At 47.4% G+C, this 25,693-nt stretch overlaps 1 protein-coding gene across 4 annotated transcripts in view; it reads left to right on the top strand.

The window, feature by feature from the left end:
- Window positions 1–25,693, top strand: part of LOC144099515 (complement factor B-like) — a 333,633-nt gene that overhangs the window by 269,562 nt on the left and 38,378 nt on the right. For all 4 annotated transcript variants that reach the window (XM_077632874.1, XM_077632872.1, XM_077632873.1 and 1 more), the window contains 2 exons: window positions 11,986–12,162; window positions 13,943–14,152. In XM_077632874.1, the coding sequence (XP_077489000.1) occupies window positions 11,986–12,162; window positions 13,943–14,152 (387 nt within the window). The remainder of the gene's footprint in view (window positions 1–11,985; window positions 12,163–13,942; window positions 14,153–25,693) is intronic.

The following is a 25,693-nucleotide window of genomic DNA, read 5'->3' as shown; positions in this document are numbered from 1 at the left end:
ACTCACATTTATTGTCCCCTACGTGACACACGCACTAGAACACAAAAGAACACATTTAACACAAAACACAGACTATAAATACACACGACCCGGGAACACCGCTACCAGCGTCTGCTACTAGCGTTTTACTGTTAGCGGTCGGCGTTCGTGCTCACGGTTGGTTCGGTGCGGCTGCGGCATTGTATGCATCCAGTAGCCGGCGTCGAGGCGGCGTTCGACGTGCTTGGGCTGGCGTCGCTGGCGTCGACGCTGGCTGCGTCGTATAAGCTCCCGGTCCAAGTGCCCGTGGAGGTGATGCCGGTGCTGTTGGCGTGGGGGCACCACCCGGATGGGTGGCAACCGCACTGGAGCCACCCCTGGCCGTAGCAGGTGGTAGCGTCCTCCTTTGATTCCCCGGAACGGGCTCAGGCACGGCAGGAAGTCCACGATGCGAAGCCGTAGAACGCGAGCTCAACGGAGCAGTAGCCGGCGTCGCTCTCTTCCAGCCGAAGCGTCCCTAACCTGCCGGTTCCTCCGCTTCTCTGTTCTCCCCCCCCCCGTGCCTCGCTCTACCTCGCTCTTTTATAGTCTTGGCGTTAGTCCAAGTAAACCTTGTCGTCGTCTTCTCCTTCTTCTCTTCTCCACCAATCAACTCTCTCCACCTCGCCGAATCCTTCTCCCCCAATCATCTCTCTCCACCTCACCGAACGCTCCTTCTTCATCTTCTTTAGTCTTTAATCCACGTCGTCTTCTTCACACCTCTTTCCTTCATAATTTTATTTTCGACTCCTAATTATATGCGACACTCTTACATGCGGGAAGGTACACATTGGGCAGACTGGTCATTCTTGTAGTGAAAGAGGATGTGAGCACATCCTAAATAAATCGAACAAGTCAAGGGGACACATGTCCGACCATTGCAGTCGACCCAGCTACAGGTGCCAGCCTTTGATATAGGGCACAAAATTTTTGGTGACGGCAAAGGCCAAAATTGAACGGGATATGATTGAAGGTTATGTCATTGAAACGGCAAGAGACGGGTGTATCAGCACCACTTCAATTTTTCTACAGAAAACAGGAAAGTCATTCTCGGAACACGCTCCTTGCTTATCAACCCCCGCTGGGTGACTCAGTGAAGTGTTTTTCTAGAGAGTGCTGTGTATTCACTTCCTACCACATTCTCGCCAGCACTGACCTTCTTTCCCATGGTTGTAGTGAGTATCTTGACGATATCTTGCAATGTAAGTGGTCATCTGCATCACAGGGTCCATGGGTCACGGCATATATTGTGCTGGTTTGAAGAAATAATAAAACGTTGGTAGTCAGCGCCCCTCCTGTGGTATGTGTTTTGTTTGTCTTTTCGTCACGTAGCGCTGCTTCAACGTTTCTAAACAATCAACCAACTAGCCCAGACCAGAATCCTGGTATAAAAAGTGTCAGAGCTAATTTTAGTCAGAGTTTAAAAATATGCCGAGTCACTCTAAGACGACGCGGCCAAGTGCGTGTCGCTGGCTATCGAATGTAGCAAGTCACACTATTTTTATATTCTGCTAAATTGCATGATCAGTCGATATGAATTAACCAAATTAAAAACCAACGAAGTTAGGAAAACGTTTGAATATGAAACTTGTACAAATTTCCGCAATACGTTTGATGGAACGTTTTTTAACGTTCCAGCATTTATGTACAATTTTTTTCCATTCCCTGCAGATGCCTGCGAAATGGAAAAAAGGAAAACAGAAAATAGCACGCGACATGCTCCCAGTTGCGCTACTGCTCTCAGTTACATTACTGGGGATTGTGTACTAAAAGAGCAACGGTCATGAATTCGACTTCAAACTAATCGCATGTGGTTGCGTTTCGGGTAGCACAATGAAAAATTCTCAAAAAATCTTGGAAGCATGTTTTAAGTTGTGTCTTGTATTAAAAAAAAACTAAATCATTTGCTTCTTCACGTGGCCTCTATAAGTATGACTAATGGAAGTCAGAATTCTGGCGTACTTGAAAAGTGCCTCATGGCAAGTTGGCTTGTAATCACTTATAAACCGTTTAGTTCTAAATTTTAGAGGCTTGGGATCAACCATCGCTCCTTCATATAAATTTTAGCAAAAGGTGCTTAAAATGATACGGCTGTGTTTTGTTCTACTGGCACCCCAGAATGAGGCCAGGAAACCCATGCATTTATCCCAGAAACAAGAAGATGCTGATATGGTGGCAAGCTAGTGACAGCTGTTACAGCAAGCACCAAAACCTAACAAACTATTGTCAGTCTAATCAGATAGTTTAGTTCTAAATTTTAGAGGCTTGGGATCAACCATCGCTCCTTCATATAAATTTTAGCAAAAGGTGCTTAAAATGATACGGCTGTGTTTTGTTCTACTGGAACCCCAGAATGAGGCCAGGAAACCCATGCATTTATCCCAGAAACAAGAAGATGCTGATATGGTGGCAAGCTAGTGACAGCTGTGACAGCAAGCACCAAAACCTAACAAACTATTGTCAGTCTAATCAGATAGTTAAATAACTGGGACTTGTTTATTGATATTAAAATAAATGTCAAGGAAGACTATCGAATTATTCTGTACAAGTACACAAGATCTATTCCTGCAACATTTATGAATTAAGAAAGTCCGTACTATGCGTACAAAATATTATTTTGCATTTTCGCTTTGTCTCGTACTTTACAGTTGGGATTCAAAGTAAAACAAGCAACTGCGAAAAAATTTGTTATCGTTTTTTACATGAGTCTCCACCTGGAGAAACTGGATGCAGAGGCTCACCATTTTTTTCCGACGAAATGTCTGACGAGCCGGCATATGCATGGGTGGCTCCGTCGAAACCAAGCCTCAACATGCTATGTGCCAAGAGAAATTTGCCAATTAGCTTTTGCCAATATCACTTTCATGACCTCACACACAAAACATAACAAATAACAAAGCTGATGTTTCCGTCTACAGGACGCAGAAAATCTGCGTGCGACGGCAGTGGTGCGCTAGTTAACAAAGGCTAAAAATCTATATCCCGTTTGGAAATGAGGACGTAGAGCAAATGGCTTAGGAGGCATTCTGTAAGGAAATCAAAATCACATTAGCAATCTGTGCCTTCTGCATAGTCAGCTTCAGAGATGGGCATCCTCATGAGGGCGAGTCTTCATGAGGGCGTCCTCACCCTCACCTCATGAGGATTTCACTCAATGAGGTGAGGGTGAGGGAGGATGGTACATGAAAATTCGTGAGGATGAGGGTGAGGGTCGAAAGCCGTGGTGAGGTGAGGGCGAGGGAGGGAAGACATGGTGAAGTGAGGGTGAGGGAGGAAAGAAATGATGAGGTGACGGGGAGGGATGGCAAAATACATAGTCTGAGGGCGAGGGTGGCGGCCAGCACTGTACTCCGGGCTAACATGTTTTTTCTGTGCAGCCCGTTATGAATGTCCGTTTTAAAACACTATTTCTTACAGTGAAGGTTCCTGGAGAAGACGTAGTTTCTGCAGCCTGGAGGTACACGAGGGGAACACGAAAGGCGGGGAGCCGCAAGCCATCTCCGTCGCCGCGATATACTACAGCGCTCTGAATACTATGCCGCAAAAACGCTCTTCTAACTCAAACAGCTTATTTAAAAAAAATGTTTAAATATTTGGTGAAACACCCTTCATAGTGCGCTAACAAAGGGACACTAGCCTGGCCGTGTGGGTGGCTGCAGGCCCGATGAAAACCATGGTACCGCAGGAAACATTTTCATTATCTGCCCCGAGTCTGTCAGATTATCAGAGTGTAGAGTAAAACATGTAAAAATTATACTTAGTAAGGCTGTTGAATTCCCAAGTTCTAAGCCCTGTTTCCCGGAATGTAGTCAGATTTCAGCTCAGTGAGGTTTCAAAGAATTGGCTGCAACGAAAAAAATGCTGCTACAAAACTCCTGTCAAATAAAGGCCAGTTGGCGGCGTGGGTGTGGAATTTTTTCATTCACACTTTGAGCAGTTCAGTACAGTCTATCTTCTTTCTATTTTCGCTAGAATTGCGGTATAGGAAAGAGGTGCCGCAATTAGTGGGCAAAGCCAACCATAATAGATATCCTTACCATGGAAATAAAGCAGCAGATTAACAACCTTGGTCTCAATCATCGCTTACTTCGCCTTGCATTGTACGATGTGCTAAAAAAAGAAAAAATAACTGGAACATTTCTTGGTCTATTTCTGTCCGTGGTGAGACGTGTGACCACGTAATCGCGCTCCTGATTTTATGTACCATATTTCTTGCAGGCATAGTAGGGAATTGACACTCAGCGTTCTGGTAATGCGTAGACGTGCAAGCAAAAAAATCATGGGCACTTTAGCATGGAGTTAACCACGAATTATCGTGCGCTACCACCAGCAGATCTGGTTTTTCGTGTTTTATATCTTGACTTTCTATTCTTTTGCTTGACCTGAACTGGCTTACTTTTGTTGATAAATTATATTATGTAGGTTTGCGTGATATTGTAGTGCGGTAGATTGGTCATTTTCTGCATTCACATATCTATGGGAGACCTGATTCCTCTTCTTAGCAGAGGTGCTACGCGCTACTGCCCTGCGATGGAAGGTGCTGCCATTGGTGGGGCTTGTGAGACCCATGTTGACCCTGAGGAATATCTTGCGACTAATCATTAATTGAACTGTCATGGTGGGCAGCTTGTGATGGCGTCACAACATCACGTGACCAAGGTGGCCCACGTGGTAGAAGCAGGCTTCGGACACACATAGACAACCGCTTTTCGACGGAGTGGAAGCGCTAGGGCACTACAATCGCAACTACAGGAATCGTTTACTCCTGACTCAGACTTAGCGATTACCATTAATCAGCCCCAATTCTGCATTTTAGTGACCCGTTTGAATTTCAAGTGGTCTGATTAATGTTTTGTTTCAAGCAGCAGCATAAGAGCTTCACTGCAGCGGAAGGCCGACTTCGCAATAGGTGAAGGCACTAAAGAAATAAAAAAAAAACTTCACAGCTGAGGGAGCGGGATCCGAACCCTCAGCGGCGCTAAAATAGCAGTTCCGCTGGCCACTGCTACTGAGAACGGCGCCATCGCCACAGCTTTTTTTAAAATCATGGCATTTATTACATAGATAATAAATCCTATTTACAATAAATTATTTATAAAGCTTTAACACGAAACACGTCGCAAATAAATGAGCCGATACTGAGGCAGCGATTGAATATCGTGCGTTAAGACACCTAGCATAGGTCCCCGGTTCGAATCCTGGCCGCCAGGTAGACCCTATATTAATTAATAAATTTATGCTGCACGAAACACCACATCGTAATCCACCACCCCAACAACTCTGTGTCAAACGGTTTAGCCGCAATAGTCAACATATCTTATTGTGTAAATAGTTTGTGTATATTACCTCTCTCCCATATCCTCTCTTCCTGTCCGCTCGCCTCTTTCATTTCATTTCTCCATTCAGCCTGCTACCCTTTATTTCCACTGCCCGACCTCTGGTGCTTCAGTACCGATGGCAGATGCCGGGTCTAGCAAAAATCTTTTCCTTCCTTTTTATTATTATTTTAATAAAACCCCTTACTACTACTATCACAATGGTCAAATGAAGATTCCTAAAGATTTGTTATAGGGGGCACCTAGTTTGCCGGTTCAAATCCCTGCCGCTAGCTAGGCTCTAACATAACTAGTCAGTTTATGCTGTACGAAACGCTGAATCGAATGACACCACCCGGAACATTCTGCGGTAAACGGTTGGCCCACAAATTTTACACAAATGTCGACATCAAGTTGGCCGACCTGACGCATATTCATATTGCTCACAGCGCGACCAAGATGGCACGAGGATGAAGGAAAAGACGAACGTGATATATATTTGCCGAATGTACATAATTTAGTTTTGAGTTGCAGGTGTGCGCGAATATTCGGAAATTTCGAATACCGAATCGAATATCCTCGCATCGATTATTCGAACGAAAAACAGGGACCATACATGCCTCATTACCATGCTGCCGCGACCGGAATGCTCGGGATGGCGGGTTCAGCTTCGCGGTGCGCTTAGTTCACGTGACGGTGTTCGTAATCTTCATATATGGCCTCAGAGATTAGACGACGCAGCAGGGCCCAGGCAGATTCAGCAAATCCAGCCTTAATGCTTGACTTCGGAGGCCATGCCTCATACGTAAGACCTCGCCCACCTCATGCACTACGATTGGACGCTATATTTTATTATCTTCCGTTAAGAAGAGCAAAAAGTACTTTTTCCATGCGCATAACATGTCAGTGACAAAGTTAATACAGTTACTTTGTGTTGCGAACCCCAGATTGCGATCAATGTTCCTTCTTTTAAAAAATAAGCTTTAACTGCGAAGGCAGGGCGTCACTGTTCTTCACGATTGCGCACTGAATATTCGCACCAGTAGCCAATATTCTTCATATTCCTCAAAATATTTGTATTCGATTCGGTTCCCTCATGATTTGATTCGTGTTCAATTCGGTAGCAGCGCTACACTACTCGTAGTCGATTCGGTCTCCATGGATAAAGTAATATTCGCACACCCCTATTGAGTGGTGATGCTCGGGCATCACTCTGCCACGTGTTATTATTTTATTCCGTTATGTAACCACCTCGGTTAATATGGCAACCATTGGATTGCTGTTTGCGTTATAACGCATTACGCTGAGAGCCGAAAGGCGAGAGGTAGACCTTAACGCTCTAAAGACAGACCAAGGCTGAGCACATCAAGAGGGAGTGCCACTCCGGTTTGAAGTTGGCCGGTTCATACACTTTCCTCAGATGAACAATAGGTTGGGAGAAATCAAATCTTATCATCCTGCCTGGACGTACAGCGGAGCTCTCGAGCTGTGTTTGCAGCGTCGTCGTCTTCGTCACGTATCCGCGTTCGCGCGTGTTAAACTGCCAGTCTCTCATGCTGTAGTTTGAAAGCCTGGTCTTCGTGATCTTTTATCCGTGCGCGTGAAATCGTCATCAGACGAGCATGCAACAAACCGCACGAAATGGCGGGAGATTAGAAGCAGTCAAATTCAGAAGACCCAGTGATGTCATATGTCATCTGGTTGCGGTAAATAAGTGGCATACAAAATTTCTTTGTTCTGAGTCTATTGTGTGTTTAGCACTTATTGTAACTGTCGTGGTAGACGCTAGTGCATTGCAATCTAAACATTCTTGGCGTACACTGGTTTTTGTACACACACACAACAACGCTTTGACTCATTTTAGCCGTGCATTTAGATAACAATTAAATGTTATAAGTACCTGCAGGGCACATAATGCATTCAGTGCGTGCCAAGAGTAACGGCAGACTGATATTTTGTGGTTCAACTCGTAACTGCCTCGGTTTTGTCTCACGTTTTAGCTCAAACCGCGCACGTACATGTACACACACAACAACATAAGCATCTAGCCTCTCGTCCAAGAGTGCCTTTAAGGCTTATCTTATACATTTCTTACTCAGTAATACAGCCACAAGTTGCCGACTACAAAAATAACTCGAGTTTTAAAACGACTGTTGCTGAGGGTGAGGGTGAGGGACGGCCGATGATGTGAAGGCGAAGGTGAGGGAGGGCCGGATAACTTTTGAAAATGAGGGCGAGGGTGAGGGAGGGCCATGGATTCAAAAGCGAGGGTGATCGAGGAAAAGTGATAATGAGGGCATTGCCCACCTCTGGGACTCAGCTTAGAGGCTTTTAGGGCTGGTTGAAAGAGAGCTGAGAAAATACGCGATAAACCACATGCATAGAGTGTAAATATGTTGAATCTAATTTAGGCAATGCTTAGGTGGTATACGCCGTTGTTTCCGAATAAAATCAGTTCTGTACTCATTTGCATTTTTGTGCGGGGCCACTGCTTGTGTGGACAGCGATATGACAGTTTCCCTGTATTTGGTAAAAAAGTTAAAGGAAATGGAGTCATTCTCCTGAAACCCTTTTTATTTAGGAAAATTCTTACTACATCTAAGACATTGAAAATGGAAATGTTACTTCAGTGCATGATGCATTTTGTCGACATTCTTTGGCATGCAGAATCTTCATAACCCTAAATAAAACACCATACATACAACCAACGAGAGCGTTATTACCATAATTGGTGCTGCCAATGTCCCGTGTAAGTAAGGTCCATGGAGTAAATGAACCCGCTTTACCTTGAGCCTGCGCCTAAATTAACCGTTCAGTTAAATTATAGTTTCACATCCCGCTACTGAAATTTACACTTGAAAACGCCGCCCGTAATAAAACGTACAAATATTAATTTGTATGGAGTATCACCGGTCGTGTATATTTTAGTAAAAGACAAAAAATAAAGGTATACGATCACGGAGCAATACCCACTATAGCTAAGCAATATTATAACATTAGAATGTTGAAGTTAGGAAGGGGGGAATATTTATCATTGCTGGCGGCATTAGCGATACCTGGCGACATTACAAAAAATACGTCACATTATCATTGAACATGAATAAAAGTGGATTCATAACCACAGCATTGCTTACAAGGTATTTTCTAAGATCATGCCAATTTGATAACTTAAACTGAAAAACTAAGTTCTAAATCGAATTAAACCCTGAGTTCGAAATCAAATTAGTGACCGTTGCTTTTGTTTTTAAACAGACAATACCCTGCAACTGTAACTGAATGAAATATACAGCGTGTTCAAAATTAGAATTCACTGATTTAAAAAAAAAAATGTGCAACGCCTTACTCTAATGACGCTTTCGAAAGTTGGTAATGCAGCCAGGCGGACACAAAATGGGGTTTAATTATCCCTTTTATTTAGTAGTTAACTGAAATTCATTAGTTAACTTAATATGTGCTGAAGTTAGCGTCCGTATTTATATTCAGAGGTTGGAAGCAGTTGCTTTTAAGGGCTATTCCATTCTGTACAACTTTAGTAACGCGCCTGTGCCCTGAGATGCACACATCTAAAATTTCGTCCCAGTTCGTCTAATTACGCATGCGAGACAGCGGCTGTCGGCGGAAAGCACCTTGCTCGTGTGACGCAGCTGTTTGGTATGACACTCCGCCTTGCAAGAGTGTGCAGCGCTGCGGCATCGCGTCTTTCTACCGGCTGTAGAACAAATCGCCTAAAGAAAAAGCTCTCCCTTCTCACCAACCGAGCAGTGGGCACATTCGATTTTCAGTCCCGGACAGTCCCGGAGTACTTGGGGACTCCAGTCCGGCCTACGATTTTCTCGAGCAACCCGAAAGCTCCGCCAACCAGTCGGAAAGCTACGTGCATCGCCATAGCAACGTGTTCGTTTTTCGCCAATGGCAAGAGTTAAGACAGCAGACGACAGCTAACCCGGAATCGAAGCTCCACGCTGGCGGCCATATTGTGTTAGACTCGGTGCGCATTCTGAGTATTCGTGTTCCTGGAGGACGATATCGTACGTTGAACGTTCACATGGGCTCCGTAGCTACTCTGTGAGCGACCGTAAGACTTTTTATTCTTGCAAAATGTTTTTTTTTTTAAATCCACTACACACGAACGCCTGCTTGGAGCTGCAAGTCGATGGCGGTTTTACCTTCCTCGGAAAACCTAGCAGTTAAGGACATTGACGCAACGGGTGTCTCGCGAGAGCCACAATACCTGCAAGAAATTGCAGGCTGTGCCGCCGGATACGCCACTATCACTCGCCACTATCGGGAAGTGCGGCACACTCACAGTAGCGAAACTGATCTTAATACATGCACAATACACCTTCCTCCCCATGCCCGCATATCTGCGGCCCGAAAAACTTGGTGTTCTGGTTCAAACAATCGTTCACCGACCTTATGCGCGAGGTTTTTCATACGGTGGTTCGCATAATGTGCGTGCTGTGTCGCGCAAATAGATTGTCTTTTCAGGGTAGGGAAACTGTTCGTGTTGCGGTGGTGGTAAACAAGCTTTTTTGCAACGGGCCTAGACCAGGGCTCTTTGCTCGGGAGCAGTGACAACGCCTCCGTTGGCCATGGCCTCTCAGGCGTCTACTCGGCTATGTTGGCGGCGGGTGGTATGCCTCGCGCTGTCGATACGCTTGGCATTCAGACGTGCCCGCCATGTTGGCGAGAAGGAGCGAATATTTCGCGCCTCTACTGTCAAGATTAAATATCACATGGACGTCAGGACATGGACGTCAGGAACATACGCGCGACGTCGCTGAGAAAGAACTGCGTTCGCTCCTGGGTCGTGGTGGCCATGGCTTGCATCGTCTGCTGGCAGACGACGGCGACCTGGTGCGGTAACTGAGGGGGAGCCCGGCTCCGGTGGCGAATCTGCATACCGCGACCATGACGATGACCATGACGATGTTTCCTATCAGAGCGGAGGCCGCAAGTCAGCAAGTAGTGCGGGACTGGAAAATCGAATGTGCCTAGCGATTCACCGGTTTCGATCTCCAAGAAGGAAAACGCTGGCCCAGAATGAAAAGTCATCCGCGTCGCCGCTCGCTGCACTCTCTTGCGAGGCGGAGTGCCATACGCCACACCTGCGTCACACGAGGGAGGTGCTTCACGCCGAGGGAAGCTGTCTCGCGTGCGTAATTAGACGAACTGGGACAAAAGTTTAGATGTGCGCATCTCAGGACACAGGCCCGTTAGTAGAATTGTACAAAATGGAATAGCCCTCGAAAGCAACTGCCTCCAAGTTCCCAATATAAATATGCGCGATAACTAGAGCCAATAAAATGTTAATTAAAAAATTACTGAATATACATAGATATATATTACCCCAGTTTGTGTCCGCCTGGCCGCTTTACCGAAGTGCGAAAGCGGCATTAGCTTACGGCGCTTCACATTAAAAAAAATCAGTAAAGTGTTTTTTCTAACAAACTGCAGATTGTGTTAGGGCATTAGTTTTATAGTTTAAAACAGCATTATTCTTTACTCTTTCCTTTGTCTAGAAAACCAGGCAGTGAAATAACTTCAAGGAAATTTCAAAGATAATCTGAGGTTTTTAAATTTCTGTCAAAATTAGCCTTTTTCAATATTTTTCGAATTATAAATGACTTCAGCAACCAGCTGAAAATTACCTGCCCGTTCTATGAATACATAGCTAGTACGACAACAGTAAAAGGGTAGATGAATACAGCGAAAATAATTGATTTATAACTTAATCTTCCTTGTCCTGTTATTGGCCTAGAACCTGGGATTACCTGAATGGTATAGTCTTTACCAATGTTAGAGATACCTTAATGCGAAACTCTAGGAGCCAACAAATACTTTTGCATTGATTCAAAATGAAATGTTTAAATTTACTGAAAAAATTGTGAGACTGCAAAAGTATTGTATTTTACTTTCTCCGGAGATCAAAACGAGCGATCTTGCGAAATCGTAAAAGCCGCAGGTTACAGATCGTGTGATATAATATTTGAATCCTAAAAAAAACTACAGCGTTTCTTTCAAAGCCGAGAATAATTTTTCTTGTGGTGCCTTATTTTCGCATCGCATATATAAATATTACCGAAAAGAAAATGATCTATGTTCTTGATTACCCTCCTTTATAGTGCGTGTATATATGTGCATATCTTGGAAGGTAGTTTCTGCTGCCTTAGAGAAAAATGCAGGGAAAGAACTTCTCAGTGAGACATTTACATTCGACGTTTCCGGCGGAGCCTCACCTCTTTTATACACTGCGATTACGTAGCTTCAGACTGAGCTTTAAAGTGTTCGCGACTACACAAAGAAGGAAAAGGAAACAAACAGCAAAAACTGCCGAGAGAACCGGGTGTGGAGAGGACAGGAAGGAGAAGGAACACAAAGAGAAACAAAGGGGAGGAAGTCACAGTTTGGGCGAGTTAAAAAATGACGGAATAAAACGCAAAAATAAACAAATAAATATTGAAATTGTGGCCTGAGCCGTAGGTGCGCAGGGCCAAAGCGGTGGCGCTGAGCATACGATACAGGCGGTCGCGGGTCACAGGAGAAAAAGCTTTGTGGACGCATTCACTCGCTTCCTGTGAGCAGGAAGCATTCTTGTTATACTGTGCAGGGTTATTCATAGGACTGCTCATTTCCATTCCTTTCCTTCCAGGCCTAAAGAAGACAAACTCTGGAACAGCAAAGAAGCTGGTCGTCGAGAAAATCGTGAGGCATGAAGGGTACAATGCTTCGAGTAAGACTTTCCTAAATGACATTGCACTCCTGAAACTAAAGGATGAGATTGTGTACGAGAAGTCAGTTCGACCCGTCTGCCTACCGCCCTCTGAAGGTAAGGCAATTATGGCCGATTACCATTCACTGTAGTCACTGTCTGGAGAGTCTTCTAGGACCTAGCGCTGCGCGGAACGATATCCAATTCATTCTTTCCAACTAATTAAAACGACATTCGAGGTATTTTTTCCACCTGTCTATTAGCGCAGATATCGTCGGTAGAAAGCCGTTTATGCGCTCTCTTTTAAGTCTGATAGTGCATTGTGCCAAGGGTCTCATACTCGGCCTAAGCAACTCATTGCGATATAGAAAGTGTCCTAACCTCACGTGCATTCTTTTGAGCACGAGCTACTGCAGGACGTTCCAGGGGATGATTCCTGTGAAATTCAATTCTCAGAAATTTTATGGGGAGTGCTTCCGAGATCCCTGCGTCCGGTCTTGCATCAACCTTGCTTTGCACATTTTATGAATAAGTAAACTTCATTTCTCGTCATAGCGAGTTGAGACTGTGACTAAAGGTACCAATGACCTGACGAAAGGTCCCAGTCCCCTACAGTAAACAGTTTCAACAGCAGTGATAAAGGAAGGAAATACATATTACAGTTTGGCGAGAGTGCAGGAGTGCGCAATGGAGGTAGGAGGGTACTGCGAGAGTGGAAAATAGTGCAACCGGGCGGTGGCTGATGGTAGTGTCCCGAGACTCGGCGCCCCAGAATGAGGATGATTAACGCGGACGGACTGACGGATAGCGTGGAGAGCGCGGGCGAATCCGCATCCTGCAGATGGTTACCACGACAAGCACAGACAGCGTGGCTATCGCTGATTGAGGAAGGTATGGTGAGAAGAGAGCAAAGTGGAAAGCGGAGGGTGGTTACTGTGGAATGGGGAGGAAGAGGAGTCGAGAGCGGAGGAATGCGCACACTCCGCATGTGGCTGCTGCTGCGAAACTCGCTGCCAGTGAACTTCGAGGCTGGGCGAGTCTGAAGCTGCGAACTACACGTCAGTGCTTATCGAAGAACGAGTACGTGTGCAAATCTAGAGTGTTCTACTACTATACATATATGCATGTCATTCTAAAATCCTTCCCCTCGTTTTATAACGCAATTAAAATGTAGCTGTAGCTGTCGCTCAGCCTCCAGTTACACACTGTTAACTGCGCTGTTAGTCGCCCGGTGAATGTTTTTCGTGGCGAGTTAGATCATCAGGAAGCCTGCGAGACGGATGCTGCTATTATGCTTATGTCATTTTCGATACTACATTCTAATGTACTGAACATAGCAGTTGCATTTTCTTGTTCGCGTTGAATCTTGATAAAAAATAGGCCTGATGAGCTCATGCTTATAACGCTGGAAGAATTATGTAGTGATATGAAGTCATCTAATTTTTCGCCATGCACTTTCTCAACCAAATTGTGGCTCCCAAGTGTGCCTCAATGTTTCACGTCGAGGCATCTCCATGAGGTAATGGAGGGCTGAAGTATGCGTTTAGTGATCATATTTAAAAGTGCTCAAACATGAGATCATGCAACATACCAGAGGCAAGTTCAGCTCGTGTAGATATCCTTCTGTAACGGATTTCTAGGCAAGCACATAACGTATCGGAATTCTATAATACGGCGAAAGTGGGCTTCTTTCATTTTTGAATATCCTTGATCAGGATTAGGACGGCGTGACTTTGTGCATCAGTCTGAGTAATGAAGGCGGACTAGTTACATCAAGCTATAACGTTTCATGACTCGCTTGAAAATACTTATTATGAATGCAGGCTACCATCTACCGTCACATGTCATGATTTAAAAAGTACAAAATATGTCTAATATTTTAAATTTATCTCTGCAGAGAAAAAACACAAGAAGAGCTCCGAAAAAGAGAACACGGCCTTTGTCATTGGTTGGGGTGCCGACAAACCTAAACATGAAAATCCCACGGACAGTTTGATGCAACTGAAGATGGAGATCGGCTCGCGAGATGATTGCAACAAAAGCGTGCAGGGTCATGCGGGTAAAGTGTATCCTGAGCAAGGTCTGATATGCGCCAAGTCGACAGAAGGTAAGTGATAGGTAATTAGGAGCGCGGTGAATTTCCTTTCATGAATACTCGTCGAGTACATGTTCAATAGAATGCAGCTTTCCAGGCCAGCATTCTTCACAGCTGTGATCACAAAGTATTCATGCGGCAGAATAGTGTGAACAGATAAACAACAACCTTAAATTGGTTATTCTCCCAAAATAATGGCTTAGCAGTGCGACTTGGTAACTGCTAGCCGAAATCTATTCCAGAAATTTCACTCTATTAATCACGGTGTGCGATCTGGACATCCTAATTGATAACTCTTTGTATTAAAATTCAACGCTTCCTTTCCAGACAGCAAAACACTTCATCCTTAGTATGTAAGGATGAAAAAAATGGTAGGTTTTTAACCTATTTAAACCAAGCAGACATGCAACAGCACGCGTTTAGCTTGGTTGGCTGATGGGTTTACTTTACTGGGTGATGGGCACGTTCGGCGACGATATTAGACTCAGGTTAAGGTCTGATTGAGGTTATGTTGATCAGATCTGTTCACACCGTGGATGGCATTTTATGAAGACGACGATGTTCAAAGCACAGCTTGACGATGTGTTGCGTTTAATTCGAGGCGTGATCGACTAAGTCGATAGCATAGTGATCTCGTCTTCTTCGCGACTACAATGGTATCGCGTCAGAGTGGCGATTTAAAGCTTCGTGTGGAGCCGAGTGCGGCGATAAAAAGCAAACATGTGAACAGCAGCAACAGCTGAAAAAAAATGGGAAGACGCTTAAGCATCGCCTTTAAGAGTGGAACGCCACAGCGTGTTGCAGCAGTGCCTAGGAGTACACGGAGCGCCATCGCCCATTCGGTTCGACGCCTTGCCCGTTAGGCAAATCGCTGTGGTACGTACGGTGAAACGGACGCGCGGAGTGGCAAACCACGTAGAACCGCTGTCAGGCGCCTTGCCGAAACGCGCGAAACTCAAGTTGCAGTCGTAGTTCGTCGGCACATCGTTCTCGACAAACCCGATGCCACGAACGCCAGCATAGCTTCCGCGCCGAACGAACGGGCAGCAAGCCGCAAGCTTCGTGGTAAACGCGCTCTGGATGTGCGCTGCGTTGTTCGCAACTCACTGCGTGATTCCTGCGTGCCCGCACGGCCTCACTGCTCCCGAACGAGACATATGTCAGACGCGTCATTTCGTTTCCTTAAAATCGATTTCATTTAATTTTCATTTCCTTATGGCGCCGTTCGGGTGTCCACATAGATATGTGTGGCAGGCCTCACTTCCTTTCCTTAAAAGCAATTTTCGTTTCATTTAACTTCCCTTGCACCCGCCGCAATGGCTCAGTGGTTAGGGCGCTCGGGTACTGATCCGGAGTTCCTGGATTCAAACCCGACCGCGGCGGCTGCGTTTTTATGGAAGCAAAACGCTAAGGCGTCCGTATGCTGTACGATGTCATTGCACGTTAAAGATCCCCAGGTGGTCTAAATTATTACGCAGCCCTCCACTACGGCACCTCTTTCTTTCACTCCCTCCGTTTACCCTTTCCTTACGGCGCGGTTCAGTTGTCCAACGATATATGAGACAGATACTGCGCCATTTCCTTTCAACAAAAACCGATTTTCCTTCCCTTGCGGCGCGGTCCGGGTTGCCCACCGTAAAAATTTGGAGGACGCTTCATCTTCAAGAGTGAGACGCGACAGCGTGTTGCAGCGTTCACAAGGAGTGCACGGAACGCCATCGGCCGTTCGGCGCGACGCGTGGCCCGTTGGACAATTTAAGCAAATGACGCCTGTCTCAAATATCTCGGTGGACACCAGAACTGGGCCGTAAGGGAAGAAAAATGAAATGAAAATTGGTTTTCATCGCTGCCGTCGGCCCGCCGTGGTGGCTCAGTGGTTAAGGCACTTGGCTACTGATCCGGAATGCCCGGGTTCGAACCCGACCTCGGCGGCTGCATTTTAATGGAGGCAAAACGCTAAGGCGCCCGTGTGCTGTGCGATGTCAGTGCACGTTAAAGATCCCCAGGTGGTCGAAATTATTCCGGAGCCCTCCACTATGGCACCACTTTCTTCCTTTCTTCTTTCACTCCCTCCTTTATCCCTTCCCTTACGGCGCGGTTCAGGTGTCCAACGAAATATGAGACAGATACTGCGCCATTTCCTTTCCATAAAAAACAATTATTATTATTATTATCTCTGCCGTCGCTGCCGCCGCGCATCATCTCTTGGGGTGGTGAGCTACAGTGCGAGAAGGAGGAGGCGGAGTGCGAGGAGGAGGATTTTTCGCGGACGGCCAACGCCGCCGACGCCGACACCGGCTTTTCGGCGACACGAGCTCCTTAACGCTGTCGCGTTAAAATTGGAGGGCAGACTCAAGCTCCACCTTGAGGCCATGACGCAATAGCGTAGTGGGCTAATTTTCATATATGCGGAAGGTGCCGCGTGATCCTGATGCTGCTGATGCTACGCACGGTGAAACGGAAGTGCGGAGCGGCAATCCACGTGGAAGCCGTGCCAGGCGCCTTGCTGAAACGCGCGGGACTCAAGTTGTAGTCGTAGTTCGTCGGCACATCGCTCTCGACAAACCCGATCCCACGAACGCCAGCATAGCTTCTGCGCCGAACGAACGGGCAGCAGGCCGCAAGCTTCGTGATGAACGTGCCTTGGATATGCGCTGCGTTGTTCGCCGCTCACCGCGTGATTCCTGCGCCCCGCACGGCCACACTGCGCCCGAACTAGACCAGCGGGAGGCGCTACTGTGGCGCGCTATCTGTTGGGGTAGTCGCGTACATTGCGAGGAGGAGGAGGATGGAGTGGTTTTAGTGGGCGCCGCCTGATGGCGCTACATGCCCGCCAAGCGAAGAGGAAAAGTAGCAGAAACTATGCTGCTCGCTTTACTCCGACTTCTGTAACTTCCATGCTCACTATTACTAATATACACGACAGTACATATCTCTAAAGCACCCTTCTAACACAACACTGTATTCACTAGACACGCTTTTGTTAATTTCAAGCCATCGAGACGTTTTTCTTCTAGTTGCACACTGGTACGCTGCTGGTTAAAACATGGATGGAGGAGAAGGGATTGTTTTTACCATGGGGAGCTGACTGCTTGTTATGTCACAAACCAGAGGCGAAGAAATTGTTTTTACCATGGGGTGCTGACTGCTTGTTGTGTTACAAACCAGAGTCAATAGAACACGTCCTTATTGATTGCTGGGATGCGCTGCTCTTTTGAGATGTGCTCCAGCGTACAATAAAGACACCCTTGGCGCCGTGTGGGATGCGATTCCTGGACGTTGAGCCGGATCTTTATAAATACGATGTAATTTTTCTTCTTCGCCTGCACAGCATTTAGCGAAGCAAGATGGCTGTACGACACTGCGATGAAGATGCGCGGTTTGTCCTAGATTACTTCAAATAAAACATATTTAAGCTGCGTGAAATGTGCAAATAGCTATGTTTTGGAGCTGAAGTTATCGAGTTGAAGGGAGATTTGTGTTCTTTGAAACAGTTTTGATTTTCTCACGTGAGTGAAACGCATGTCCGCTCTTGTTGTTTGAGAATGTAGCACAGAACATGTTTGTGATCTGTTGTAAACTGTCTAAACAGGCAATAAACACAGAAAAAGCTGGCGTGGCGGGGTGATTAGCGTGCTCGCCTCACACTCCGGAGGCCCTGGCTCGATTCCCCACCTCTACCAATTTCCAACTCGGTTTTATTTTAAAGCGAAAGCTTTACAACTCCAGCCAGCGAGCCATTTCGGCTCATCACGCACTTCTGAGGTATGCGCGGGCCCGCGAACGACCATGAGTCGCCGTTGTCTAGCAACTATAGTGTACTAGATTAGGTGTAGTGGGGTGAGGACTGGAGCCGCTGTGCAGCTGTAATCCCAGACGCGCCTAGGTGGCGCTGCAGTACCTTTCACCTGGATCATCGTCTGAACTCCCGCATGCTCCCACTCAAGCGGCGTTCTGGCGCACGCATGGAATGTATTTTATGAAGTCGATTGAACGCTAATTCTATGAACGCTTAAAAGAAGGAAAGCATGCAACACTACGTATATTGTTTACAAGTAGGTTTATGCGGAGAATTCACGAAAAAAAACAAGGACCCTTTTACTACACACAGAGCAGTGTTTATTTTATTCAAATATACAGCACTGCAGGAAAAAGTACTGAGAAACCGCAGTTCACGTGCTTCGGCTGAGCTTAAGATGTTTAGCTCGCTGCCGTTTTGTGGCATTGGGGCTATTAAGGCCCTAACAAGGAAGTGGAAGCGCGTGAGTATGTAAAATGAAACAATTTTTACACTCACTTGTTCCCTGTGCTGATCGCAACCAACACTGTTAGAGCTCAAAAAGTTTGCTTTAACTTGCGACGCAACATCACAGATGCTGTTGGCATGCAGCTCTGTTACACTAAAACATTTATTGAATATATTTTCGAGTGCAAGCATGAAGCTGTACAGCACTTTTGATGGGTACAACAGTCCACCCCAGTCACATTGCTCAGTAACAGTAAAGCTAGAGGGGAGGCGGTGAGAAGCTGCTACTGCTGGCTCAACTAGTAGTATCTTCTTGCACGACGCACAGTTGAAGCTGAGCACGCATTTTCGTGCTACATATCCATCAGTGTAGTATATAAGTCGTGCATTGCTTTTCTCAATCACAAGTGAGAAGTGTTGAGCACTGCTGCGAGGGATTGCTTTTAAAGAAATTTCTGCTTCCTCGAGTTTGCCTTGAGCAAGCATCTCATGAATCCTTTTTGGCCCAGGATGTGAGCATTCCCGGTCATCAGCACTGATCAGTGCACTAACAATGTTAGGCTCAGCATTAGCGCCATCGACGCTTCTGGCTAGGTTATAAAATGAAAGGCAATTAACTGTAATCAAGAACTCCTCTGGTGAGGGGTGGACATTGCAGCCACTTGACTGACGAACAATGCCAAAGAGGTTTTCTAGAGGGACAGTGCTAAGCCGTGAAGTCACCATGTATTTTGAACCCAATAGTCTGAGTCAGGTACTGCAACAGTGAAAGTGTACTAATGATAGTGACTCTGAGTCCCGTTGATGTCGATTCACTAACAAAACCACCCTAACATGCTTCCCATTTCTTTAAATAATCCAGGAAGTCCACAAGGGTGGCTGCATCCGCAGAATTTCGCCTCAGTGCCTGAGCTGCATACCGGGATGTCATGAGACTAATCATCTTCTCAATCCTTCTGCAAAAGCAAACAGCAAAAATGTAAATTATCAAAGTATGCTGTCAAACATGTAGAAAAACTGCTATATGCCTACTTATGCAAAGAACCCCTGAGTTGCAGTGATGCTGCCACATTTTCTCGCAATATCATTCTTGTGGAACATCATTCCTCTCAAGACATTTGATCCAAAAAGCTGAAATGCATAATATACTCTCATTTTCTCAAATGAGTTCGGATCAAGGTGTGCCTCTGTCAAACCAGGCATCACCTGCAGTGTCCTCTCGGACTGGCCGTTCAGATACCTAGAAGCAACAGCATAAAGAGGAGGAAATATTAGTTTCAGTAGAAATGAAACCTTCACCAAACAAATGACATACTTTCCCTCTGATGTAGAACCCCTGAGTTGCAGTGTCAGGAAGGAATTGCGCAGGCACCTAATAAGGTGGGAGAAATCTGAGATAAAATGTAAGTTTCTATCATTGTTCACAGGGTGCTTTATTTTGCAGACAATATTAGTTGCCGATGCACACACTCCGGCCAGTCTCCACATCTTGCGGTTCCAAAACGCTTCATCACATGTAATGTGATCCACAAATAGACCTGCTTTCTCACAACGATGACCGCTTCAATCATTATTTTGAATAGAGTGTCACCTTTTATGTTACCTTTGGCAGCAAAAACTCCAATTATTTGTTTCCACTTTTCAGAAAATGGAACAAATATGACAATCATGCCATGGTCACATTGCAGGTGTTTATCTTCTGGTCTTGTAAATGTGCTGAGGTCAACAAAGCCTTTAATTCGTCCCGATGATGTCACACTGAAGTTTTCGGACAGCTTTATCGCGTCCACAAGAAGTCCGCCGTGCCTCTGGAAGACTGGCATGCTGGAGGTCTTCCTTTTTAAAATGTCTACAACTTAAAAGTTGAAGCCATATGATGACTTGTACAACCTCATGTACTTCTTGAGCGTGGTTTTGCTTGGCAAAACTAAGATATCATGCTTCCTAATATGGTGGTAGAGTCGAGGGCTCTTTAGCTTCGTGAGTATGCACTCGAGTATCCACTCTTGACTGTAGTGCATACCTTTTCTGCTGGGCCTTTTTGATGCTGCAAAGCACTGCCGTACACTTAGCTGTTGCTTCAGCGGCAAGCATGAAATATTTTTCTCTAGTATTTCTTTCTCAATGCTTGCATTTTGCTTCCTCATTTCTTCAAGCCGCGCAGTCAGGGAGACTAATCTGGCAGTAGCAGGACGATTCTTTTCAATAAGAAGTCGCACTTTGGCTGCAGGCGTACTGCGTAGCCTCCGTTTCACCTCACTCAGCCTTGTGAGCAAGGCCTTCCTCAGGTACTTGCAAGATATGCAGGCTATTCCTGTAGCAAGCAAAACTCAATGAAAATCTGCATATAGGACTTTATTCTCACCAACGCTAAATTAATTGATAAATAGCACATTCAAAACATGCAACACCGCAATAGGAGAATATATGCAGCAAAGCAGTTCGTCGTTACTATCGAAAAATACACGATACCTGAATGGAAACCCCGATTCTCACCATTTGATATCACACTTCCTCTGCATTTTGTGCTAAGGACGAGTCCGTCGGCATCAATCAGTTGCTTCTCCAGTCCTTTCGTTGGGGACACAGCGAAGAAATCTGCTGGTTTTCCCACTCCCTTGCAGAGGTATAGGGACTCGGCGTCATCCAGCACACATTTCGCTTCATCCATATCGCGGCACACTTTCTCGGATTTAAGGGTCCCCCGGCAATATGTTTTACAATTACTTCACCCGGATTGCAACCACAGTTCATAAAAACAGTCTTCTCCATGACGACAGAATGAGCGTCGCTGTCGTACGAGGCCTGCAAGTATTCAGCACCAGCATAATTTGGAAATTTGTGCATAGCCCACTGATCGGTCGGTTTGGGAACATTTTTAATGTCAAATGGAACGGCTGGCTCCATATATTCTTACGGTTCCCTGGGTTGCGGTGTTGCACAGCAGCCGTGTATGTCTTCATCACAGAATTTCTTTCTTCCGTCATCTTTCGTTGCTTCTCCACCCCGCCTCTTCGGTGGCGGTCGTTCTCGAGTGGGCTTCTTCGAAAGTTACTTCGGAAGGTTCGGCAGCATAGTGGGCACGGCGTCCGGTGAAAGCGATGGCTTTCCACGCTGAAGACGCACCTCTTTTCCATCAATAACATGCACATAGTCTCTCAAAATGTACTTATCCTCGAAGTGCAACTCACAAAGAGCGTCAGTCACTTCTAAGGCCTTGTCAGCGCGATGAAGGTTACGATCCCAAATCTGGCGCTGGCATTCGTCATCGGGGACTCCAAACAAATATAATTTTGGCGAGTTTTTAGCGCCGCTATACCCCGTTCTGCAACCAGGCACGAAGCAGTAGTTCCTGCGTCGAGGCTTCATCGTGAAGATAAAACACAGTACACCACGAACATCGGAGCAAAGCGAAGCGTCAACAAACAAGAAGCACGTCTAGACAGCAAGCCGGCAAGCAGGCGCTGCGCCGCGGCGGAATCCCTAGGTGAAAGGCGCAGCTGCGCCACCTCGCGGCCGCTTGGGATTTTTGGGATTTGAGCTTCACGCGCGCAGCCTACCAGGGCCTTCCCTAGGCACACTGCACCTAATCTAGTACACTGTACTAGCAACGCGCAGCCGCGCTCCAACAGATGACGCCGCCATCGACGCCGCTGCCGTCGCCGCTCGCTCCACCATATATATATATATATATATATATATATATATATATATATATATATATATATATATATATATATATATATATATATATATATATATATATATATATATATATATATATATATATATATATATATATATATATATATTGCCACGTGCCGAACGCGCCGCGCGGCCTCCACGCTTAGTAAAAGACGACGTGTATATATATATATATATATATATATATATATATATATATATATATATATATATATATATATATATATATATATTGCCACGTGCCGAACGCGCCGCGCGGCCTCCACGCTTAGTAAAAGACGACGACAGAGTGTTGGTTGGCTCCCGAGGCGCTCTGGCTTTGTGCTTTGGACCCAGGCTGTCTGATTAAAGCGCCTAGCCTTCTGTTCCCCCCGACGTCTACCTGCACGGCTCCTCAGGTCGTGACACTGGTGGAGGTGCGACCGATGATCCCTTCTCCTGCGGAAGACTCGACGCGCCCGCCTCTTGTGACCACCCCTGTCCATCGTGCCAGCCGGAGGGTCCGAGGCCTATCCCCCGAGGTCGTGACGGCGAACCCTCGTGCCGCTCGTGAAGGCGAACCCTCGACTTTCACTCCCCTCATGGCGACGCCACTGCACGCTGTGACGATGACTGTACCTTCGACCAGCCCCACTTATCTGACCCTTCAGACCCCACGAACACCTAAGCCCTTTCACGGTGGCCAGTTCGAGGATGCCGAGGACTGGTTGGCACACTATGAACGGGTTGCTACCTTCAACTGCTGGGACGACACGACCAAGCAGCGTAACGTGTATTTCAGCCTCGAAGACTCTGCCCGCACGTGGTTCGAGAACCATGAGGCTATCTTGTCTACGTGGCCGGACTTCCGACGTCAGCTTCTGACTACGTACGCCAACAGTGACCACCCGGAGAGCGCGGAGCGCGCCCTGACGTCTCGAATTCAACTTCCAGACGAGAGTGTTGCAATGTACGTAGAGGATGTGGCGCGTTTTGCCATCGCGCCGATCCAGCCATGAGTGAAGAAAAAAAGCTGCGGCACCTGATGCGCGGCGTAAAGGACCAGCTCTTTTCCGGTCTCGTACGGAACCCGCCCAACACTGTCGCGGAGTTTCTGACCGACGCCGCCCACATGGAGAAATTGCTGCAGCAGAGGGCCAATCAGTACGCCCGGCAACTGCGTCCAGTGCCGTCGCTGTCCACGTTGGACCGGTTCGACTACGATCCCGGGATGAACCCGAGCTCCCTTCGCGAACTCATTCGTTCCGTGGTCCGCGAGGAGCTGCAGCACCTTCATGGAACATTTGCCCCTCGCATCGATTCCGTCACCAGCGTCATCCGCGAGGAAGTTCAGCAGGCGCTCAGGGCACAAACCGCTGTGGTCGTGCCGGCGCCGCAAACGGCCCCACCCGTTCCCGCGCCGTACCCGGCCCCTGTTCAGCCAGTCACATACGCGGACGTCGTGCGCCGCCCAGCCCCATTTCCTGAGCCTTCCCCTTACTCCCCTCCAGTGGACGCGGTGCACGCTGCTCAACCGCTCCCTTACTGGGCTGATCGGCGCCAGCCACTGCGGAAGACTGATCTCTGGCGCACTCCGGATCAACGCCCACTGTGCTACCACTGTGGTGAAGCCGGCCATCTCTACCGGCGGTGCCCGTATCGCGAAATGGGTCTGCGCGGATTTGCTCTTGACAGTCCCCGTCCACGACCCGGAGAGCACCTTCAGGACATCGCCGAGTATGTCAACCGCCAACGTAGTTCCCTGCCTCCTCACCACCGCCCGTCTCCGCGCCGCGAGTCGCGCTCGCCTTCTCCACGCCGGTCTTCGCCTTCTGGGTCCCGTTATGCCTCAGAACAACGTGGTTCCTCGATCCCACATCGGGAAAACTAGCTCCGGCGACCTTTGGAGGCGAGGCCGCCGAACGCCGATCCGACGCAAAGCTTCCACAGCCGCACCGACCGACTCGCCCCGACGTAGAACGCCGCATCGCCGCACAGTTTTCCCCGACTCTCCACCCGAATCGCCCCGACGTCGCAACCCCAGTCGTCTACCAGCTTCCGCCGCCGCACCGACTGAGTCCCTCCCCACAACCATCGACAGGCCGCGCTGAAGGCCGGCTCTCCTTGGACATCCCTGTTCTCGTCGACACTAAGGAGGTCAGCGCGTTGGTTGATACGGGCGCAGATTACTCCATCCTTAGCGGACGGCTTGCGACGACCCTGAAAAAAGTGACGACACCGTGGGAAGGCCCCGATATACGTACGGCGGGGGGACATGTCGCACCACTGGGTATGTGTGCGGCCCGTGTTACGGTTCGCGGCTGCACCTTCGTCGCCACTTTTCTTGTTCTGCGCGAATGTTCTCGCGATGTCATCCTTGCCATCGACTTTCTTCGTGAGCACGGTGCTATAATAGACCTCCCGAATCGCTTGGTGACGTTTTCCACCAAATTGGCCACAGCAGAGCCGGCGCACCAGGGTTCTCAGTCCGCCCTGCGAGTCGCCGAGGATAACGATACGGTGCCTCCATGTGCTAGCATTCTCGCTAGAGTTGCCTGTGATGAACCACAGCGGGGACTCCGTGTTGTCGAGCCTAATGTCTCTCTCGTACTCACTAAGGGGATTGCGGTGGCACGAGGCCTTAGCTGCCTGCATGACGGTTGGACAGAGGTCTTTATTACCAACTTTTGCAATGAGCATCGACATCTATTCCGTGGCACAGCCATCGCTTACGTCGACCATGTCCAGGAAGTGGCCGAATGTTTTGCTTCGAGGAGGACACCACTGGAGGTGACGCAGAAGCGCTCGACGACGTCAACATAAATCCGGGCCTTTCATCCGCTGAAAAGGGGCAACTCCAGGACCTCTTGCGGGAGTTTCGTGCGTGTTTCACGTCGTCGTCTAAGGTGCGACAAACGTCGATAGTTAAACACCGCATCATCACGCCTGAAGGAGCTCGACCCATCCATCAGCAGCCCTATCGTGTGTCCCCTCGGGAGCGAGATGCTATACAAACACAGGTCAAAGAGATGCTCACGGACGGCGTCATCCAACCGTCAAGCAGCCCGTGGTCGTCTCCTGTCGTCCTGGTGAAGAAGAAAGACGGAACACTGCAATTCTGCGTCGACTATGGACCTCCTTCACCCCGCGACGTCACGAAGATGCGGTGGCGCTGATGTTAGCAGCGACTTTCGCATGGTAGGCAAAACAGGTTCCGCTTGCCCGTGCCTACCGCAGCTGCCGCAGCTACCGGCGGCTGCTTCAAGCCTGTGCACTGCAGAAGCAGCATGTATTGACCAGCTGCGTCACTGCTGGATCCGCGTAGTAGCATAAAAAATATTAAATTAGCCTTGATAGGTTTCTCGCGCATAAATGCCGCATTCGGAAACTGGCCAACAGGCATTGGGCCACGGTAGTAAAGCGCGAGGTCTGGGATTCGATAGGCACTGCCACTCAATGCACTTAATAGCATGCAAGTTACTGCGTTCATTCACCTGAACTTAAGGATAGTAGGCTAATAATTGCTCAAGGAAAAAAAAGACATGCAGCTGCACACGTACTTATCACCTTGAGCCGGAGTGCACGGGGCGCCGACAGGTTCACTCGCCCCCAAGGAATGCGTT

The sequence above is a fragment of the Amblyomma americanum genome, chromosome 7 (assembly GCF_052857255.1).
Source record: "Amblyomma americanum isolate KBUSLIRL-KWMA chromosome 7, ASM5285725v1, whole genome shotgun sequence".
Lineage (NCBI taxonomy): Eukaryota > Metazoa > Arthropoda > Arachnida > Ixodida > Ixodidae > Amblyomma > Amblyomma americanum.
Note: the sequence above shows the minus strand (reverse complement) of the source record. Positions and strands in the feature narration are given on the sequence as shown.